Genomic DNA, 20,080 nt, shown 5'->3' with positions numbered 1-20,080 from the left:
AGCCCCAGGAACGTTTGAATTTCATTTCCTGCGAGGACGGCAGTGCGGGCAGGGCACAGCGCAGGCAGCACACCCGAGCAGCACCTGTGGTCACAAGCCCCACGAACTCTACGCGCACCAGTTCCCGGGGCACCAAAGAGCGACAGAGGAGTCCGTTATCTCTGCGTGCTGAACCAGCAAGAGAAAGGCCAATATCTACACAGAGCCAGCGAAGTGCATGGTGGAGAAAGGAGATGCAGTGCTGAGTGAAAATCCGGGTGCTGGGGCAGTCCTACCAAAAGACAGAGGAGGCAAACAGATGCCCCGGAGCATCTCCGCACACATGCTGCTGCTGCGACCAGCTGCATTCGATCCTAGAGGGGGACCTGAGCAGCTTCCCAGGCCGACAATGGAATCCTCCCACAACACTCTTCAGGGCAGCAGGTGGAGAAGGGAGAGGAGGAGAATGTTCAGCCAGTGAGTGGCAAGAGCCAAGAGCTGCCTATAACCTTGGAGGCAATCCCCTCCTCCCAGGCTTCTGGTAATGTGAACTTAACCGAACTTTTTTCTCTTGCTAGAAGAGAGTGAATGCATTTGGGGTGATGTGTGGCATGCTCTGTGCCTACACCGTGCAAGCGGCCTGCAATAGGGATGTTACATTTTGAGTAATTACTGTATGGAGCTATACCATCTCATAGAGCTGGAAGGGACCTTGAGAGGTCATTGAGTCCAGTCCCCTGCCCTCACGGCAGGACCAAGCACCATCCCTGACAGATTTGCCGCAGCTCCCGAAGCGAGGAGGGAGCTCACAACCCTGGGTTTAGTAGGCCGATGTTCAAACCACTGAGCTACCCCTCCCCCCCCCATCGAATAAGCAATCGGGCGCCTTCGCCTTTGAAGTGCAGCAACAGCCCCAGGGCTCCTCGTTGCAACTGAATATGCCATTCGCCTTCTTGGCTGTAGGACACACTGTTGATGCTCATCCAGCTTCTCATCCACTGGAATCCCCAGGTCCTTCTCTGCAGAACTGTGGTTAGCCAGTCGGTCCCCAGCCTGTAACGGTGCTTGGGGTTCTTCTGTCCCGAGTGCAGGACTCTACACTTGTCCTTTTTGAACCTCATGAGATTTCTTTTGGCCCAATCCTCCAATTTGTCCAGGTCACTCTGGACCCTGGCCCGGCCCTCCAGTGTATCTACCTGTCCCCCTAGCTTAGTGTCATCTGCGAACTTGCTGAGGGTGCAATCCATCCCCTCATCCAGCTCATTAATGATGATACTGAACAAAACTGGTCCCAGGACTGACCCCTGGGGCACTCTGCTTGATGCCTGCTGTGAACTAGACACCGCGCCATTAAGCCCAACGACTGAGTCAGCTTTCTGTCTACCTCGCGGTCCATTCTTCCAGGCCGTACTTCCTTAGCTTGCTGGCAGGACCACATGAAAAGCTCTGCTCAAGTCAAAATAGCCCCCAGCCCCTGCCTTCCCCGTAGCCCATCACTGAAAGCAATTACGAGGGTCAGGCAGGACTTGTCCTTGGTGAATCCACGCTGACTGCTCCTGATCACCTTCCTCTCCTCCAAGTGATTCAGCATGGATTCCTTGGGGCCCCCCCATGATTTTGCCAGGGGCTGAGGTGAGGCTGATGGGTCTGTAGCTCCCCAAATTGTTCTCCTTCCCTTTTAAAAAATGGGCCCTGCATTTACCTTTTCCACTCCCCCGAGACCTTCCTGTTCACCACAGGTTCCCAAAGATAACGGCCAACATTTCCAGGAGAAGGCTGTGCATGGATGCAGGATACTCCTGGGGAGGGCACAGCCAGTAAAGGGGGGTGGGATCTGGCATGGGGGGAGGTGAATGTATATAAGGGCTGAAAAGTGTTTGGCATGGGGGTGTCTGTGGAGAGGGAGATATGGGTGTATGGAGTGCATGTGTGTAATGAAAGAAGCAGAGAAATGTGTGGGGAAGGCAAGACTGCAGGGAGTATGAGGAGGGAGGGGTTGGGGAAGGGGGGCTATAGGGAGGGAGGAATGGGTGGTTCTGGGGTAGGGGAGCTATAGGGAGGAATGGAAGGAGGAAGGGGTGGTGCTGGAGCAGGGGGGCTATAGGGAGGAATAGGGTGTGGGGCTGTACGTACTTGTGGTTGTATAAGGTGGGCATGTGTATGGGGTGGGGTAGGATGTGTGAGAGGATAGGATGGGGTGGGGGTGCATAGAGAGGACACGGGGGGAGACTGTGGGGACGGGGTGGGGCTTGTGCGGGGCAGGAGGCCCGTGGAGCTACATGGATGGAGCAAAGAGGAGGTCATGCATGGCCAATAGGACATCTTAATGGCGGGAAACGTGAGACGGATGGAAGGAACTTGCCTCCACGTGATGCGGAGGCCAATACTTAAGCAAGGCTCAAAAGGGATTTGACATTTCCCTGGGTGACAGGAGTATCCAGAGTTATTGACACGGGATTTGTGGAGGGTTATTCAATCGTGTGCTCCCGGGACTAAGCTGGAGCCCTGCAGGAAGCAGACCATGCACCTGTGGCTAGGGCCTTGCAAATCCGCTTTATGCCCGCAGGTATCTGCACCCGCAGCTCGTTTTGGCAGATGTGGATGTGCATCTTGCACCGAGAAGCCTACGACTCTGCAGGGAGCCACTTTATAACTGGGGGAGCCACATCCCTGAAGGCTCAATTGTGTGGCTGCAGATACAAATGCCCTGCTACGGGCTTCTCCACCGGCCAGTGCCACTGCCCACAACAGCCTCGTGGACAAACTGCTCTGATGCTTCCTGGCAGTTCCTAGCTGGGTGGACTTCTGCGAAGGTGGACGAGGGGGGGTATAGGACTGTCCATAGGTGGAGTAGGGGTGGGGGAGTAGGGCTGTCCTTAGGAGGAGTAGGGGTGGGGGAGGTGAGTAGGGCTGTCCATAGGAGGAGTAGGGGCAGTGGGGGGGTGTAGGGCTGTCCTTAGGAGGAGTAGGGGCTGTCCGCAGGAGGAGTGGGGGGGGGGGGTAGGGCTGTCTGTAGGAGTGGGGGCGGGGGGGCTGTCCGTAGGAGGAGATGGGGCGGGGGGTAGGAGTAGGGGTAGGGGAGGTGAGTAGGGCTGTCCATAGGTGGAGTGTGGGGGGAGGGCTGTCCGCAGGAGGAGTAGGGGCGGGGGGGGGGGGGTAGGGCTGTCCGTAGGAGGGGGGGGGGGGGGGGCTATCCCTAGGAGGAGTAGGGGCGGGGGGGGGGGGAGGTGAGTAGGGCTGTCCATAGGAGGAGTAGGGGCGGGGGGGGGGGGAGGGGCTGTCCATAGGTGGAGTGCGGGGGGAGGGCTGTCCATAGGAGGAGTAGGGGCGGGGCTGGGGGGAGGGGCGGGGGGGGGGGAGGAGGGCTGTCCATAGGTGGAGTGCGGGGGGAGGGCTGTCCATAGGAGGAGTAGGGGGGGGGGGGGGAGGGCTGTCCATAGGTGGAGTGCGGGGGGGGGGGGCTGTCCGCAGGAGGAGTAGCGGTGGGGGGGGAGGAGGGCTGTCCATAGGAGGAGTAGGGGGGGGGAGGGCTGTCCATAGGAGGAGTAGGGGGCGGGGGGGGGGGGGAGGAGGGCTGTCCATAGGTGGAGTGCGGGGGGGGGGGGGGGGCTGTCCGCAGGAGGAGTAGCGGGGGGGGGGGGAGGGCTGTCCATAGGTGGAGTGCGGGGGGGGGGGGCTGTCCGCAGGAGGAGTAGGGGCGGGGGGATACGTTCGGGGACGGGCGGGGTGTGCAGGGGCGGGGTCTACGTGAGAGGGGCAGGCGGGGGGGGAGAAGTGGGAGCGCAGGGAGGATGGACCTGGGCGAGCGGGCGGGGGACAGGCGGGGGCGGGCCCGGAGGGAGCCGGTGGATGGGGCAGGGGCGGGGAAACGCGCCGGGGGAGGGGGCGGCGGATGACGCGGGGGGCCGGGGAGGGCGCGGCGGGCATGTGACCGGCGGGGCGGGGAGCGGAGCGGGGCTGGCCCGGCGGCCCGGCTCCAGCGGGGCATTTAAATGGCAGCGCCCGCGGGCCCCGCAGCTGAGCTCGCCTGGAGCCGAGCTCGCCCCGCGCCATGAGATCCTCGCTGGCCCCCGGGATCCGCCTCCTGCGGGCTCTGCCGCGGGACAGCTGGTAAGCTCGGGCCGGGGTCTGCCCAGGAGCGAGCAGGGCTGGTCCTGCTGCCGCGGCCTCGCAGCTGGGAGCCGCGGTTCGTGGAGGGCGGTGCGGGGCTGGGAGGGGTGCGGGGTAGGGCTGGGGGGGGGGGGCGGGGTAGGGCTGGGAGGGGTGCGGGGTAGGGCTGGCCGGCTGGGCTCGGGGTGCGGGGCTGGGAGGGGTGCGGGGGGGCTGGCCGGGGGCTGCGGGGCAGGGCTGGGGGGGGGGGTGCGGGGTAGGGCTGGCCGGCTGGGCTCGGGGTGCGGGGCTGGGAGGGGTGCGGGGTAGGGCTGGCCGGCTGGGCTCGGGGTGCGGGGCTGGGAGGGGTGCGGGGTAGGGCTGGCGGGCTGGGGGTGCGGGGCTGGGAGGGGTGCGGGGTAGGGCTGGGGGTGCGGGGCTGGGGGGGGTGCGGGGTAGGGCTGGCGGGCTGGGCTCGGGGTGCGGGGCTGGGAGGGGTGCAGGGTAGGGCTGGCGGGCTGGGGGTGCAGGCTGGGAGGGGTGCGGGGTAGGGCTGGCGGGCTGGGGGTGCAGGCTGGGAGGGGTGCGGGGTAGGGCTGGCGGGCTGGGGGTGCGGGGCTGGGAGGGGTGCGGGGTAGGGCTGGCGAGCTGGGCTCGGGGTGCGGGCTGGGAGGGGTGCGGGGTAGGGCTGGCGGGCTGGGCTCGGGGTGCGGGCTAGGAGGGGTGCGGGGTAGGGCTGCTGGGCTGGGGGTGCGGGGCAGGGGTAGCGTTGGCGGGCTTGGGTGCATGGCTGAGCTGCTGCTCCGGACTGTGAGGTTTTGTTGGCAGGGGTGTGGGTGGACACGCACCTCCAGCTCCAGAGTTTAGCGCATCTGCCCCAGACTCCAGGCCTAGCTTAGCGACATCTGGCCTTTCTCGCTGACATGTAATAGAGATGTAGCCGTGTTAGTCTGGTCTTGCTGAAACGTGACACTCACTCAGATCCCTCTGGGCAGAAAGTGCCGTAGCTGGTGTATTTATCATGTGTGGACCTTTTCCTCCTGCGTGGCTGTACAGTACCTCCTGGTCTCATGCTGAGCCATGCATTTCCCTGGGTCTGCAGCAGCTGATGCTGGAAGTTGCTGGACAGCTTGTTGGTGCATCTCTGTGGACCAATGTGAAGTGTATTTAGGGCGTATCTACACTCAGGTGAGTTAATCCAAATTAACACAGGCCAGGGTACACTAAAAAATTAGGGTGACGCAGTGATGTCCACACCCTGGGTGATGTAGCTATTACCACCCTAATCCTCCATATAAACAGTACTAGGTCAGTGGAAGAATTTGTCCATCAACCTAGCTGCCACCTCCCGTGGCGGTAGATTACCTACTGTAGTCCTCCTGTCGGCATAGGTGGAAGTGCAACTGTGCGGCTGTCGTGTTTTTTAGTGTTGATCTAGCCGATAACTGAATTTGAAGTGGCTTAGTTACACTGCATTAAAACGTGGACAGAATTGATCATCATGGTCCCCATTTTAATTAATTTGGATTAACTTTTCTGAGGTTGGCTCTACGCTATAGACCCCCATCAGGATAGGTGTGTGTGTGTGTGTGTGTGTGTGTGTGTGTAAAACAAATGAGGGAGCTCTCCCCCACCGGCATAGAGCGAGCATCTTTGTGGAAGCGCTACAGGGCACAGACTGTAGACTTGCCCCGAGTGTCACTGTGTAGTTAGTCCTTATGTGGACTATGGAAACTCCAAGATAAGGCTGGTAGCCAGCAGAAATTCTTAAGGTTATTTTCGTGGCTCTTTAAAGTCTGGAAATCCCGTGAAAATGTATGTCAAGTAGCCCTTTTCACAAAAGGCTTGCTTTGCTCAACTTCAGAGGTGTGCGTCTACAGCAGACCCTTAAACAGGGTTCAGTATGTTGTACATAGGCCCTTTTTACTCACTTCCCATTTAATCCAAGGATCACAGTTTATTGACTAATTAATAAATCCTGCAGCATCCCCATGAAATAGCATTAATAGGCTCATTTTTACAAATGGGGAAACTAGGGCACAAATAGCAAGGGACTTGGCAGTTTCCTATTAGTGGTGAAGCTGAGCTTAGAAACCATCAGCCTCCGTTTTCTCACCTTTGCCTTTGCTGGGAATAACTTCCCAGCTTGCTGTCCATCCCAGTATGTCTGTCTTCCAGGGCTGTGTCTAGACTGGTCAGTTTTTCCGGAAAACTGTAGCTGTCTACACTGGCCGCTTGAATTTCCGCAAAAGCACTGACGATCTCATGTAAGATTGGCAGTGTTCTTACGGAAATACTATGCTGCTCCCATTCGGGCAAAAGTCCAGTGTAGACAGCCCAGATTTGTTTTCCGCAAAAAAGCCCCGATTGCGAAAATGGCGACCGGGGCTTTTTGTGGAAAAGCGCGTCTAGATTGGCACAGACGCTTTTCCACAAAAAGTGCTTTTGCCGAAAAGCGTCCATGCCAATCTAGATGCTCTGTTCCGAAAATGCTTTCACGCCAGTCTAGACGTAGCCCAGATGTTACTCTGCCCGTCGAGACAAAACAGCAAACTTTGGGGAGTTTGTCAGGGTGGTTTGCTGCGGACACCCTGTTTCGCTTTAGAAGTATTTCACTGACTCTAGACAGTTGGCTTGCAAGTGACATGAGTATCCATGGCCCTCTTGTGACACTTCCCATAGTGCTACATTGTATCCCTGCAGTTCCTGACAGTGCTTGGTAAGGGGCTTTTGTAATGCACGACAAGCTTGTTCACAGTGTCAGGATTGAAGACCAACTGCACCTGTCCGACCTGTGTCGGCCAAGTTCTGAGTGAAGCGGTCTGGCTCTTGCAGTGGTGGAAAGGCGAATGCAGCGCCTCCAGCGGTTCCCTCCCTAGCCCAGCCTCCCATCTTGCTACAAGAAAGCCCCCGCCCCAGTGCAGTGCTGTATGGGAAGGTGCTGGCCCTGTGTCTGGGGGCTGCCTGGCCAGTCTGCTGACTTGCATGCCAGTCCCTGCAGGCTTCTCCGGCTGGGTAGGGGGCTTCTGCCTGCCCTGCTCTGGAAATACAGCGATTGGGGGTACAGGGGTAGAAATGGGGGTCTGCAATTCCACAGTCTTTCTTGGATGTGGACCGGTCTGTGCGGCCCATGAAGCCTGGTAAGGCTGCTGCCTCTCCAAGCAGCACAGGGGTGGCAGTGCAGCTCCCACTGGGCTCAGTGCAGCTAAGCCCTCCGCCCTGCCGGCAGACTGGGCTGCCCTCGGGTGGGCGTGACCTCTGCGTTGTGAGGGCTGGAATCCTTTCAGTTCCTATTGCAGCTGCGAACATAACTACTGAGTCATCACTCCCGGGACGAGGCTTGTGCCTCTCTGACATATCAAAGAGTGTCACATGACCGACCCGCGCTCGCTGAAGAAGCATGGAAAGGATTCCTTCTGTCTGTCGGGGACCAAGGAGCCCCTCCTCCAGGAAAGAAGCGTTCTTTTTAAAGCACCCTGGTCTTGCTCTGCTTCGGTTTAGAGCTTCTTCTGGCAATCCTGCCAGCTACCTCACCTCACCCCACCTGACCTGACCTTGCATAACTTCTTGCTGCAGTGTTAAAGTTAAGACACTTTACTGTCCCTCTGAAAAGCACAGATCGGTCACACTTGTTCTAGCACTTGGATTCTGTCCTACCTCTACAGGACATAGTTGCATGATGTGTTAATGGCTCAGTGCATAGGTAGAAGCTAGAGAGTTTTCACCTTTGCCTCACCCTCGCAAACATCTGGTCGTACGGTGGTGGGCTGGTTGTCTGTGCATGATGAGTTGGTTGAACCCCTCTGGCACTGGGACCCGATACTGAATACTGTAGCTGGTCGCCTGGGTGACATCTTTTGGCAAATAGTGAATTAGCAGAAAAGCACTTTTGAGGGCACCACAACTATTTGCTGATTTTCTCCCCCCCCCCATCCAAAAACTATTAGCTGAATTCAACTCAAATTCACAGTGTCAGGCTGCTTTATTTTGACCTTGAAATGAAGGGTGTCAATAGTCCATTTCAAAATGTTGTTTGGTTTTGGATTTTAATTGCGGCAGCCAAACCAGAATATCAGTTAGTCATTCAGTTCTACTTACTGGGCCTGCTGCTGCTACAGGTTGAACCTCTCTATTCTGGCATCCTCAGGACCTGGCTGGTGCCAAACCAGAGTCTTTGCCAAACCCCAGGAGGTTACCTGGGGAGCAGCGTTTGCACCACTTAATTCGTGCTTTTCTGGGACTCTCTGGAAATGTCCTATTGGCCTTTAAACTGCAAAGATGTAGGAAGCAAGGCCACATGTCCGTGTTTGACCCTGGTGTGACTGCCCAGGTCTAGAGACAGTTCGTGATGGAGGTGGATAAAGTGGGGAGGGTTCCAAGAAGCGAATGATACGCGGACTAGAAAAGCTCCCTTGCCGCGGTAACCTAAACAGCGTGAGCTCCTCCAGCCTGACAAAGAGAAGGCTGATGGGGGATTTGATCACTGTCTGTAAGTTGGAGATGAGAAACAAATCCTGCTGGTAAAGGGCTCTTCAGCCTAGCTGAGACTGTTCTGATGGGATCCAGTGGCTGGAAGCAGAAGCTAGAAACGTTTGGACTGGAAATCGGGCAGATTTCTCACACGGAGGGAGGTGAAGTGGTTGCAGGGGGTTACAAAGCGCTGTGCTGGACACTGCGATGTAAGAATCCAGCCTGGGTTAGAGATGTAAATATTGTTTGATCAATAGAGTTAGCTGGTTAATCTCCTATCACTGGTACTCGTTGGTGGACACAGGGCCGCTAGGATGGGGGGTGTTACTGGGCATTGGGGGTGGGGACAGTGCCCAGAGCTGCGGCAGCACAGCATGGTTGGGTCCTGTGGGGCCACTGTCACACTGGGTCTAGAGTTCTGCCTGCCCCTCTGCGGCTGTCATGGCAGAGCTGGGGGTGCTGCAGTGCAGCCGGGCCAGGGTCCCTCTGACTTGGCTGTTTCCGACGGCCAGCCAATGGGGCTGGCAGTTTGGTTAATCGGTTGCCCAGGATGCGTTGCGGTAACCAGGTAACCTTTTACATCCCTAGCCTGGGTGTGGTTTCCTGATCTGCCCTCGGTCTAGAGGAATTCCAGTTGGCAGTTCTACGGCCTGTGCTAAGCGGCTCACCTGGACCATCATGGTGGTCCTTTATGGCCATGCAGTCACGGGATCCTCTCGCCTGTGCTGGGTTTCAGTCCAGTGTCCATTTGATTTTTTCTGCATGTGGGGCAGGGAGCTGGCTGGCCCTGCAGCTGGGGGGAGTGCAGCCTGTGCGGGCCCAGCCAGCCTGCGTGGGAAGAAAAGGCAGCAGAAGCTGAGACGCACCCCTTGTTCAGTGAGCATGGCTGGCGTACGCGGCGGGACCAGCGCTCACTCTCTCTGGCTGCAGGTTTGACGTTCCCCGTGCGGCGTGTCGGGCAGGTGGCTGGGCTGCGTCGGCGATGAGTGTGTCGGTCCCTCGAATGCGTCTGCAGCGCTGCCGGGCGCGTTCCCGTGCAGGGTCTGTGGGCTTCTTGCACGTGCAGAAGAGTGGACGCCGGGAACAGTTTGCATGATACCGGCTTAGCAGGCTTGTGTGGCTAGATGGGCAAACAGCGTCGGGTGGCGTGAATGGCTGAACTGGCCCTTCAGGAAATGGGGCGGGGGGCGATGAGGAAGCAAAATTTGCAAATAGAACAAGCTCGTTTAGATTCGTCTGTTCCAAAGAGAACTGGGGGAACATAGGGGCACCGAACTGACCCTGAGAGAGGCAGAGTGATGCATTAGGAAGGGAAAATTAAACTATTTGACACCTTGGCTTATGTAGCTGTATCGACTCAGGAGACGGCCGTGGCTGGCATTTAGGACAGCTGAAAGAGACTTGCGCTCAGTGGAAAACCCCAGTCGATAAAGCAAACAGGATCTTAGGCCGCCTGCGGATTAGGCTGGAGAATAACACCCCAAGCGTTGCAACGCCCTCCGCTCCAGCAGGGGTGGGCACCATCTGGGTATTGATTGCCGCACTGGTCACTTCAGCTCAGAGCTGGTGTTTGCTAACTCGCTACCGAGCTCAGCTGGTGTTTGCACCCTGCTCTCGGGTCTCCTTCACTTGCGAACCTGGCTCCTCAGCCGGAGAGATGGGGGGGTGTTCGTCTTAAGCCTCTTGGTTCCAGTTCCCTCTTTCCCTGAAAATACAGCGCCCGCCCGTCCTGTGTCTGACTGCATCAGGCTTTTCGCTTGATTTGACAGGCCTGAGCGCGCAGGCCTGCAGTTCCTGCTCTGATCTTTCAGCCCTCGCTCTTTTTCCTCCAGAACGGCTGAATTCAGAGGCAGCAAGTTCCAGGAAGGGAGGCTCCACTAGAGATGCCTTGTCTTCTCCTCAGCCCCTCCCCCAACGTCCCTGCTTTCTCTCTGCAGGACTCGGTCTTCCGCCTTTCAGTCCATTCTCTAAGCAGAAGTGAAACCCGCAGGAGGCAGGAACAGCCCAGCTCGGAAGATGAGCTCCCAGGGGAAGGAAGCCAAAGGCTCCAGGGGGTCCCCAGCCAGGCTGAGCTGTGGACACTCGCACACTAGTCACAGCTGTAGCTGATCGTGCGCAGCCCTCGGCATGGTCTTAACCCTTCATAGAGCCTCGTGAATGCGCCGTCCCGCAGCCCCGACCCTGGCTGGTCAGCGCGGGGAAGCACGTCCGGTGCCTGGCTGCCACGTGGCACCACTTTGGGAGCTCGCGCGCATCTTCCTGACTTGCTCCCTGGCTCTTCTCCAGCAGAGGGGCTGGCTCGGGATGGCTCCTGCTGCTGAGAAAGGTCCCCCAAGGTGCCACGGAGCACGAGGTCCCTGCCGCATGGCGGCCCAGCCTGGGGGCTGAGGTCGCGACGGTGTTTGCTCCCAGCTCACCTGCCTAGGGAGCCCCTTGCCGGTTACTCCTCACCCACTGCGCTGCCTATGTCACGTGCCTTGCGAAATCAGCCCGATGGGTTTCCACCTCTGGTCATTCTGACCCCTGGGAGCAAAGGCAGCTGCCGACTCCACAGCTGCGCCTGCTTCTGGCTTGAAGGGCAGAAGATTCCCCTGGGTATGTCCGCTTCCGCTCTGCCCACGGGTGGTGCTGCCCCCCCTTTGGGCGAGACGGGCCCGGTCTGTCGCTGAACAGGCGGAGATGGGAGCCGGCAGTCAGAGGGACCGAGGTGGCTCGCTAGCCAGGGCATCGCCTCGGGCAGGGATTAACACGATCCCTCGGAGCCCCGAGGCCCCGCCACGCTCCCTCCTGCCACATCAGAACCCTCCTCTCCGGGGCTGGGTTCCCAGCGTGCTGCGTGGGGCACAGATGCTGGATCGGAGCAAAGAGGGTGTCAGGGCGGGCGCGAGCCCTGAGCTGCGTGGCGCTGCCGTAGCGGCTGAGTGACTCGAGCGGGGCTACGTTTCCTCTGCCTCCCGCCCCCACGTAAAGCCCGGCCCCTTGGCCATGCTGAGCCCTGCAAATCCCACCAAAGTCCATGGGAGCCGCTGGTGCTCGGTGCCTTGGAAAACTGACCTGCCTGCATGGCGATGCTGCCTCTCCTTCGGCTCGAGAGCAGCGCTGGGGGTCTGCCCTTTCTCCGCTGGCAGGGGCAGCAGCTCCTCCGGCTGCTGGACCACCCTGAACTCCCCCAGCCCTTTCTCCTGTGGGGCTGCTGCTGGGCAGAGGGAGCCGGAGAAGAGGCAGCTGTGAAGGGCTGGGAGTCGTAGGGGCAGTGTCTTTCCGTACGTCGTTCTGGCTATAAAGAGCTGGTACGGGGTTCAAAAAGGGCTAGATAGATTCGTGGAGGCTGGGTCCATCAATGCCTGTTAGCCAGGATGGGTAGGGATGGTGTCCCTGGCTTCTGTGTGTCTGAGGCGGATGACGGGACGGATCACGTGAGGATTCCCTGTTGCGTTCTCTCCCTCTGGCATTGGCCACTGAGGGCAGACAGGACACTAGGCTGGAGGGACCATTGGTCTGGCTGCTCTTACGTTCAGCCTACCAGACTTGCCCTTTCTTGCTGGTATGGAGCACTGGGCTGTGTGCTGGCTTACTGGGTACTTGTACCCCTCTTCCCAGACCTGCATGTGGACCACGGCTTCATTCAGTAACAGCAGCATCGCCCCTGCTTGTCTGCTCGCGTCTTGATCTTGTGCACTCTCCAGTGCATTCAAGGTTCTGAAAAACCAGACTCTTCCTCGGGGAACAAATGCCAGGGCGGCGGAGGTGGCTTGTTTTGGATCTTTGCTGTTTTTCTTTTTCTGAATGATTCATAGGCACAGAACAGGCCTGGCTAGAAACACTCACTGCAATGTGTGAATGGAAACTATTCGTCAGTGACAAGGGACGTGATGAGGCTAGTCAGGCGGTTGCGCTCCTCCGGCCCTTTCATTGGTTTTTTCAGTCTTCAAGTTGTTTAATGCACTAATGGCGGCTTCTCCTCCTGCCTGGAGTAAACGTGACAGCGCTGGGCATTGCTCAGTCTGAAGGGCTGACTCGCCGGCCTGAGGCGGAAGGCACCGCGCCAAGCACATGAATGGCCCAAAATGACCAAATTCTTGTGAATGAAGCGATTTCCCCCTTCTCGGGGTGGGCGGGAAGGACTCCTGCTCCTCTCCGAGCAGAGACCGACTGGGTCATGGAATGAGACCTCGTCCAGTGCTGTGGAAGAGCAGAAAACGGAGTCAGGCGATGCTGCAGGTGGGGTGTTTGGCATGGCATCCTTTGGCTATTTGTCGTTCAGGGTCAGTGAATTCCCCTTCCCTCTGTGCAGAGCTGGTGTCTGGGCACGGGCCGGCCTGCCTGAGGCTACATCTAGACTACGGAGTTTTTTGGTATCCCGAGAAAACTCCGCCACGTCCAGGGAACGCGTCTGCTCTGCCAACAAAAAAGTCGGAAGAGCAGACGCGCTCTTTCGGGAGTCTTGCTTCCTCATTCCACAAGGAAGAAGGACTCTTCCGAAAGAGGAGGTTTTTCCAAAATTTGTGTAGACGGGCCAAATTTTGGAAAAGCCTCTTCTGACAAAACTATCGGCAAAAGGTCTGCACGTTCCCTTTCCCGATAGAACCTTGTAGTCTAGACGCAGCCCGAGTGTGATCTCTGAGTTGGGGCTGATTTTTGAGCATCCTTCTTGCATCGCGCTGACCTGCTGGGTCCGGGGAGCGGGAGAGTCTCTGACTCGCTTCTTCCCTGTCTCGCCGCAGACTGCGCAGGAGGGCTCGAGTGGAACTTGGTCACGGGCGGCTGCAACTCCACTGCTTTGCCCTGTGACACTGGACACACTTAGTCAGCGGGTCCGTTGCTCTGTCTGTGGGAAACACTGACCAGAAATTGCTAATCTGTGCTCTCTGCTAGTTTGGGGGTGTGTGTGTGGTGGAGGGGGGTGGGGTGCTCACTACAAGAATTTGGTAAATTAAGGGCCACACTTTCCTCGGATACTAAGGGAGGGGGTGCGGAGCTGAGCTGGAGATCGGCTGCAGTAGTGGATTCTGACTTGGGGAGGGGGGCAGGTCTGGGAAGGAGTTGAGACTGGGGCAGGGGTCCGGAGGGTTTGGGTGCAGGAGGAAACTGTGACTTGAGGCAGGGGCTGAGGTGTGGGAGGAAAGGGGGTACCAGATACAGGCTCTGCTTGGGAAGTGCTTACTCTAGGCAACTCCCAGCCAGCAGCCCAGCGGGATCCTCAGGCAGGCTCCCTGCCTGCCATGTCCCAACATGCTGCTCAAAGTGGGGCCAGAATGCGCATCTCTGCACGGAGTGTGCCATGGGACAAGGGGGGCTCTGAGCTGCCTGGGCCTGCACACATGGCCCAGGTAGCTCCCATTGGCTGGAAACCAGCCAATGGGAGTTGCAAGGATTGTACTGGGGGAGGGGCCAGTGTGTGAAGATCCACCCCCCAAGGGGCGCACTGCACAGAGGTGCGCTTGCTGGCCCCAGCAGCTGGCCGTTGTGAGCATGGTGGTGCTGCGGGAGGCAGGGAGCCTGCCCCAAGGTCCCGCTGGGCCAGAGGATCATGGCGGACTGGATCAGAATGCGTGGCAGGCCGGATCCGGCCTGCAGCCTGAATCTAGCCTGTTCCTGAGCTAACTCCTGCTCCGGGTCCAGTAGCTATGGCAGAGCAAAGCACGTCTTAGACACAGCCCACGTGATTGACTAAAGCCAGCCAGTGGGGGGATCAACCCAGCCCCTTGGTCGGCCGTTGTAGCCGTTCTGCTGTTCTCGGCTGGAGGGAGGGTTCCTCCATCTGCTTTGTAACTCCTCTAGCAGGGTGACGTGGCTGCCAGGTGCTCCCCACAGAAGTCACAAGCTGCTTTATTTAGGCACGTGCTGAAACACTGAAACTTACAGCCGAGGCAGAGGAGCTGGCGTGTTGCTGGTGGTCAGTGGTGGCTATTCTCTGAGTGCTGTCCAAGTGCAGTAGGTGTGGAAGGGGCAGCCTGGCCTATACTGGCCTATATATGTGGAAGGGGCCTATATATGTGGAAGGGGCCTATACAGGCAGTCCCCGGGTTACGTACAAGATAGGGACTGTAGGTTTGTTCTTAAGTTGAATTTGTATGTAAGTCGGAACTGGTACATATAGTAGGGGAAACTCTAGCCAAACATTTCTCCAGAGCTCAGTTTTATTCTCCCACACCTCACTTCCCTCAGTCCTTTGTTCTCAAGCTGAGGTGTCTGCTGAGAAAAGCCGCTCCATCTCCCTGGTCTGCTGGGGGGAGTGCTAGCTTCACGTCTCCCTGGTCTGCTGGGGGGAAGCAGCTAGTGTGGGGTTGCCTCACCCCGTTTGTAAGTAGGGATTCGATGTAAGTCGGATCCATGTAACCCGGGGACTGTCTGTACTGGCCTATATATGTGGAAGGGACAGCCTGGCCATGTACCGGCTGTGCCAGTTGTGCTTTTCTATCTGTAATTCCCGTGACCACCCTGCCATGGCACGTCCAGGAACGGCTCCGTCCTCTCGCATTTGAAACGCTTGGAGCCCCTCCCAGCACGGTGCTCCAAGCCCAGCCCGAAACGGGCCTGGAAGTCGCTGAGTATCTCACACGCTTGGCCCCGCTTCCCGCAGCGTCTCTCGTTTTAAGGCCCTTGAGAGAGCTGCTCCGTGTACGTTGGCTCCTGTTAAATTGCAATTTGTCTCTGGCTTTTCCTATCGCCCCACAGGGAAATGTGCGTGGCCGTTGCCAGCGGGGCAGGGTGGGTCATGGTGTGGGGAGAACCTTGGCCTCTCTCACCTGCCAAGAGGCAGCAACACGCCTGACTTCAGCGTGGTTTCCCTGTCTCTGGTGTTGAGATCTGCGACTGTAGAAATGACCTTCTGGTAAAGGTGGAAACATCCTGCCAAAATTAACTAGTTCCCTAAATGCCTGTGCTTGGTCATAGACCACACAGGCCAGCAGGTGACCTGTCTAGCGTGAGTCGTCGTGCGCCGGAGAGCTCACGGAATCCGTGACCAGCCGCATTTTCCATGGGAGTGTTTTACACCAGCGAGATGTACGCAGCGTGGAGGAAAGGGAAGAACTGCCGACATCCCACAGCCCTCGGGCCTGGCCCCACTGCCCTTTGGCTAGAGGGGATGGAGCCATGAGCCACTGGGAATGTGGAAAGTGCAGCTCTTCCAGAGGGCTAGAACGGGGTGAGCGCGGGGATCCCGTCGGCAATGGTAAAGGGACGCGCTATGGAGCCTAGGGAGGGTTAGACTCCGCTGTTAGCTAGCGGAGGGTGAGTTGAGGGGGCTCACTGCCTGCACTGGGATTTTGAACAGCGCTGGAGTAGATCTTGCCCCTGCCCCGGGGGGAGTTCTGTGTGCGGATCCAAGGGTCTGGAAAAGCTCCTGCCTGCTGGATGGCACGTGCTGCCCAGTAGTTCCCCGGGGCGAGGTGCAGCCTGCTCGCTTGGGGCTTGTAAAACTAGGCCGAGGCCCGGGCACGTGGACACGCCCCAGGGCAGGAGCAGATGGACCAGCAGGTCTTAGTCTCGGACTCCCGGGTGTGTGGCTCCGCTAAGAAACACCTGCCGGGGGAGCGGCGCTGGCTCCTGCTCTAGACGGCGCCCGTGGAGTTTCCGGAGTGGGCCACCAGGATGCTCCTGGGAACGGAGAGCCTGCCCGAGCGTCACTCATTGAGCCTAGCAAGCCGCAGGCTGAGCAGGGCCCTGGGGAGGAGCCGGGGCTCCACGGGGGAGACAGCGGGGATAAGGGCTCCGTTGAGCTGGAAACGAGACGTAGGTTTTAGCCACTTCGGGAACAGCCTCCCAACGCCGGTCGCTCTGCACGTCACGTTGCACTAAGGCTTCAGCCTCTACCTGGTCGTGTTGGCTTTAAACAGCCCCAGTTGGCCTGCCGTTCGGTGGGGTACACCCTGCCCACGGCCCCGTGGGGCCTGCAGTCTACCCAGGCGCGGAGGCGAGCTCTGGCCAACAGCAAAACTCTTGTCTCTCGCCCAATATAAGCCCGTCCCTCCCCCACCTGGCCGCTATGATCCAGGGCCAGCACCGCTACCCGCCCACTGCAGCAGCACCCGCAAAGGGCTGAGGTTCCCTCCCCACCTGGCTGGGCCTCTGGGTGCTTCTCTGGCACGTCTCCCTGCCCACTGACTTGTCCCCCTGGACCTACCGTTCCACCTTTGCCACCCGTGTCCCAGCAAGCGTGGCATCCGGGCCCGTCCTGTCCCTCGGGCTAGCACAGTCCCCCTGCAGAGCCAAAGCCGGCTCCAACTGCCAGCCCTGCAAATGCAGCCTGGCCTGCGGGAGCCGGGGGGCTGAGCGCGTTGGGCGTTTGCTGCAATCACAGCTCCGCAGGCCGAGCGCCGCCTCCGACTCCTGGGCAACGCCCGGGGCTTGCTGGATGGGACACTGGAACTCCAGGAACAGCTGTGATGCACGCGATCCCCTCCCCCGCCTGGCTCTGCGGTCGGCAGTACAAAGCCACACACTGTATCACTGTCCCCCGTCGGGGTTGATTGTGATGCACCCGGGGGGCCGACCCCTTAGAGCAGACAGCGCCGTTTGACAGCCGGCCGTTCCATGGGAAACGCCGTGAGTTGGGCAAAGCACCGTTGGGCGCAGTCTGAGTTCCTTCCACTGGATCCCCAAATTCTCCCCTCCCCCCTTAGGGAGCCTTCTGCGTCCTGTCTGGCAGCGGGGTCCCCAGACCGAGCTGTCCCCGTCCCGGGGCAGCGTGATCACGCCCCTTACGACAACCCTTCCCCTGGAGCCAGCACAGTGGAATGGGATGCGCCTTGTAGCCGCTCCGCCCCAGCCAAGTCACGGGGGCCAGCCGGGGCTGTCTGACCCACAATGACAGCAACAGTTGGCTTTGGCCATTGTACCTGGGGCCCAGCAGAGACACTGGAGTCTGATCTCTCCTGGGTGCTGACCAGCCTCCTGCTTCCCCCGGAAGCTTTAGTTCCCTTGTTCCAGCCCCTCTGCCGCTGGCGCAGAATGGCCGTACCGTCCTGGAGTGCTCTGCCAGCCCCATTGGGCAGGGCCCCCGGGCGATCTTAGGCCTGTGGTTCGGCCGGCTGCTCGTCCGGGTCCCGTCTGGCCTTCACAGCGACAGTCGTGCACTTCCACTTGCCAGTCTGTGCCCTTCGTGTTTGCCTGGCGAGGGCGTAACGGCGCCTTTGCACCTCTCGCCACGTCCTTCACTTGCTGCTTAAGCCGGGCCGGCGCGTCTTTGGTCTCTAATGCGGCTGCACGTTTTCAGTGGAGCCTCTGTGACGGGGCCTTGGAGACGTTCCCAGGCGGCCTGCAGGGATTTCCCTTCTGACACTAACCCCGTTTTGGTGTTCGCGGCCCTCCCTGCCCATGCGGAGGAGTCTGTCCTGAGGCCTGAGTCTTGCTGCTTCCCCAGGCGACGGCTCCGAAATCCGGTCGCCCCTCTCTGCCCACGCAGCCAGAGGCCTCCCCGTGCCCTGCTGTGGCTGCTGCTTGGACCCTGCCAGCCCCCTCCGAACGGGCTCCCATTTACCCCACCAGCTGCTTGCACCCGTCTCACTGGGCCCATCCTGCTCCGCTCACCTGTCCCTTATCGCCCCATGGATCAGGCGCCGGGAAAACCTGCACTGCAGCCGCCCGCCGCCTCCATGTCCTTCCCTCGTGCCCGCGCCGGGAGCTGCACATACCGCAGTGCATGGGGAGCGGGGACTCGGGCAGCAGCGACCCGTTGGTTTCTCCGCTGCTGACCGTTCACTCGGGATCCCAAAGGCTCTGGGTGGATGTAACACTCCTGCCTGCGTGTGCAGGGGGGGGGTAAAACTAAACTGCCCAGCCGGGGCTATAACAGTCTCTCGAGGTGCATTGTGAGACGGTTTGAACCCTGAGCCTCTGGCCTGCTGGCCCTGCAGCTACTGGGCTAGTTGTATTGCCTGGCGGCAGCAGGAGGACAGGGCACTCCTCGTCGGGCCATACGCTGAACCCGGGCAGTTCGGCTGCTCTTCCCCACCCGCTGCTGATGCTCCACTATACAGCTGCTCTGGGGCTGCCCCGGGGCACTGGGGTGTTAGCGGCTAGGGAGGCTGCCAGCACCCCTGAGGGCAGGAAGGGGAGTGGAGGCTGGGAGCCTAGAGAACCGGAACGTCCGTCCGGGAGGAAGGCGGAGGCCCCCTATCGGATGCTCCCTGCACACGGGGATGGGGGACTCCCTGGAGCCCGACGAACCCTTCGAGTGGGGCCCTTGGGGCTGTAACTGCAGAGATGGCCGTGCCAGCTCGCTCCACTGGGGCCTGACCCACCGGCACCCTGCCTCTGCAGCCGGGCGGGGGGAGCGAAGTGCGGCCCAGCCAGCGGAGGGGCTCTAGAATGGGATGGACGCTGGTTTCGCACCCACTTGAGGGGGAGCCAGAGCTGGGTTCAGGCCATGCTCCCCTCAGCCTGGGCATCTGGGGAGCGACCTTCTTCCCGCTGGCAGCTTCTGGGTGGGACCCAGAGCATCTCAGACAGCCCCTGCCTGTCCCCGGCCAGCCCGGGCTGTCCCGGGTCCCCAGCCTGGTGCCAGTGGCAGGACTCCTGCACTAGAGCCGGGCGCCGCTTTCATGCCTTGTCTCTCGCTCTTCCCCGCTCAGGTATCGGGGGCTGACGCTTGTGCTGACGTTCCTGTTTTACACCAGCTTCCATCTCTCTCGCAAGCCCATTAGCATTGTGAAGGTGAGTGTGGGCCGGGGCGCAGGCCCAGCGGTTTCTGCTCCTGCCGTTAGCCGCCGGCCCGCGATGGGCCCGCAGCCCCCGCCTCGCGCCAACGGCCTGGCCTCCTCCTGCCGCGTGTTGCGGGAAAGGGGGCTCCAGACTTGCCCTTCGGGCAGCCCCTCCTGTAAGCGGGCCCCTTGCTGCGGGGCTGTTGCACTGCATGCCTGGTGCCTGGCCCGGGGGACCTCGGCCCAAGCGCCCTGCACCCCACGGGGGCTGGAAAGGCCTAGCTGGGGGGCAGGTCTGGAGAAGCGGAGAGCAGGCCACTGGGTGTGGGCAGCCGGGGGATGCGCAGCGCCAGTGAGCGCAGGTGGGGAGCAGGAAGCGGGAGCTGCCTCCTGTGGGCAGACGGTGCTTTCGTGAGGGGCCCGGACTCCAGCTGCTCTCCCCTGGTCTCTCCACAGAGCGAGCTGCACACCAACTGCTCCTCGCAGGGACGGCGGGCCCCCAATGGCACCAACAGCAGCACGTGGTGTGACTGGGCTCCCTTTGGTAAGAGCCGGCCCCCCCAGCTCCTGTGCGCCTGAGCCGGGCCAGAGCCCCTCCCCTCGCGTGCCTGGGGGCAGCCAAGAGCGTCGCCTCCGAGCCTGCGCCAGGCAGGAGCCGGCCACAGGCCACGTGGCTGGGAGGCGGTGCTGGCTGGGCAGCAGTTCCAGGGCCTGCTGAGAGGGCTGCCCGGCGGGAGCCCTCACCCCCTCCCTGTAGCCCAGTGTGTCCTGGGGCCACAGCTTCTGCGCCTCTGCTTGGCCAGTCGGGGCCCGGCCCCTCCGAGAGCCCCGCCACCTCCGCCCTGGCCCGTGGCCCCAGGAAGTCTGCCGATTAGAAACTGCCCGTGCCCCGGCAG

The 20,080-nt window shown here is 60.1% G+C and overlaps 1 protein-coding gene across 2 annotated transcripts in view; it reads left to right on the top strand.

The window, feature by feature from the left end:
* The first annotated feature begins 3,889 nt into the window (after positions 1–3,889).
* SLC37A2 (solute carrier family 37 member 2) overlaps positions 3,890–20,080 on the top strand; it is a 37,926-nt gene continuing 21,735 nt past the window's right edge. Inside the window, exons 1-3 of one of the 2 annotated variants that reach the window (XM_075909295.2) lie at positions 3,890–4,089; positions 19,116–19,197; positions 19,641–19,728. In XM_075909295.2, coding sequence (XP_075765410.1) covers positions 4,031–4,089; positions 19,116–19,197; positions 19,641–19,728 — 229 coding nt within the window. In that variant the 5' untranslated portion in view covers positions 3,890–4,030. The remainder of the gene's footprint in view (positions 4,090–19,115; positions 19,198–19,640; positions 19,729–20,080) is intronic. The other variant, XM_075909297.2, reaches the window with a different exon arrangement.

This window comes from Pelodiscus sinensis, chromosome 25 (assembly GCF_052426305.1).
Source record: "Pelodiscus sinensis isolate ZL-2025 chromosome 25, ASM5242630v1, whole genome shotgun sequence".
Classification (NCBI taxonomy): domain Eukaryota; kingdom Metazoa; phylum Chordata; order Testudines; family Trionychidae; genus Pelodiscus; species Pelodiscus sinensis.
Note: the sequence above shows the minus strand (reverse complement) of the source record. Positions and strands in the feature narration are given on the sequence as shown.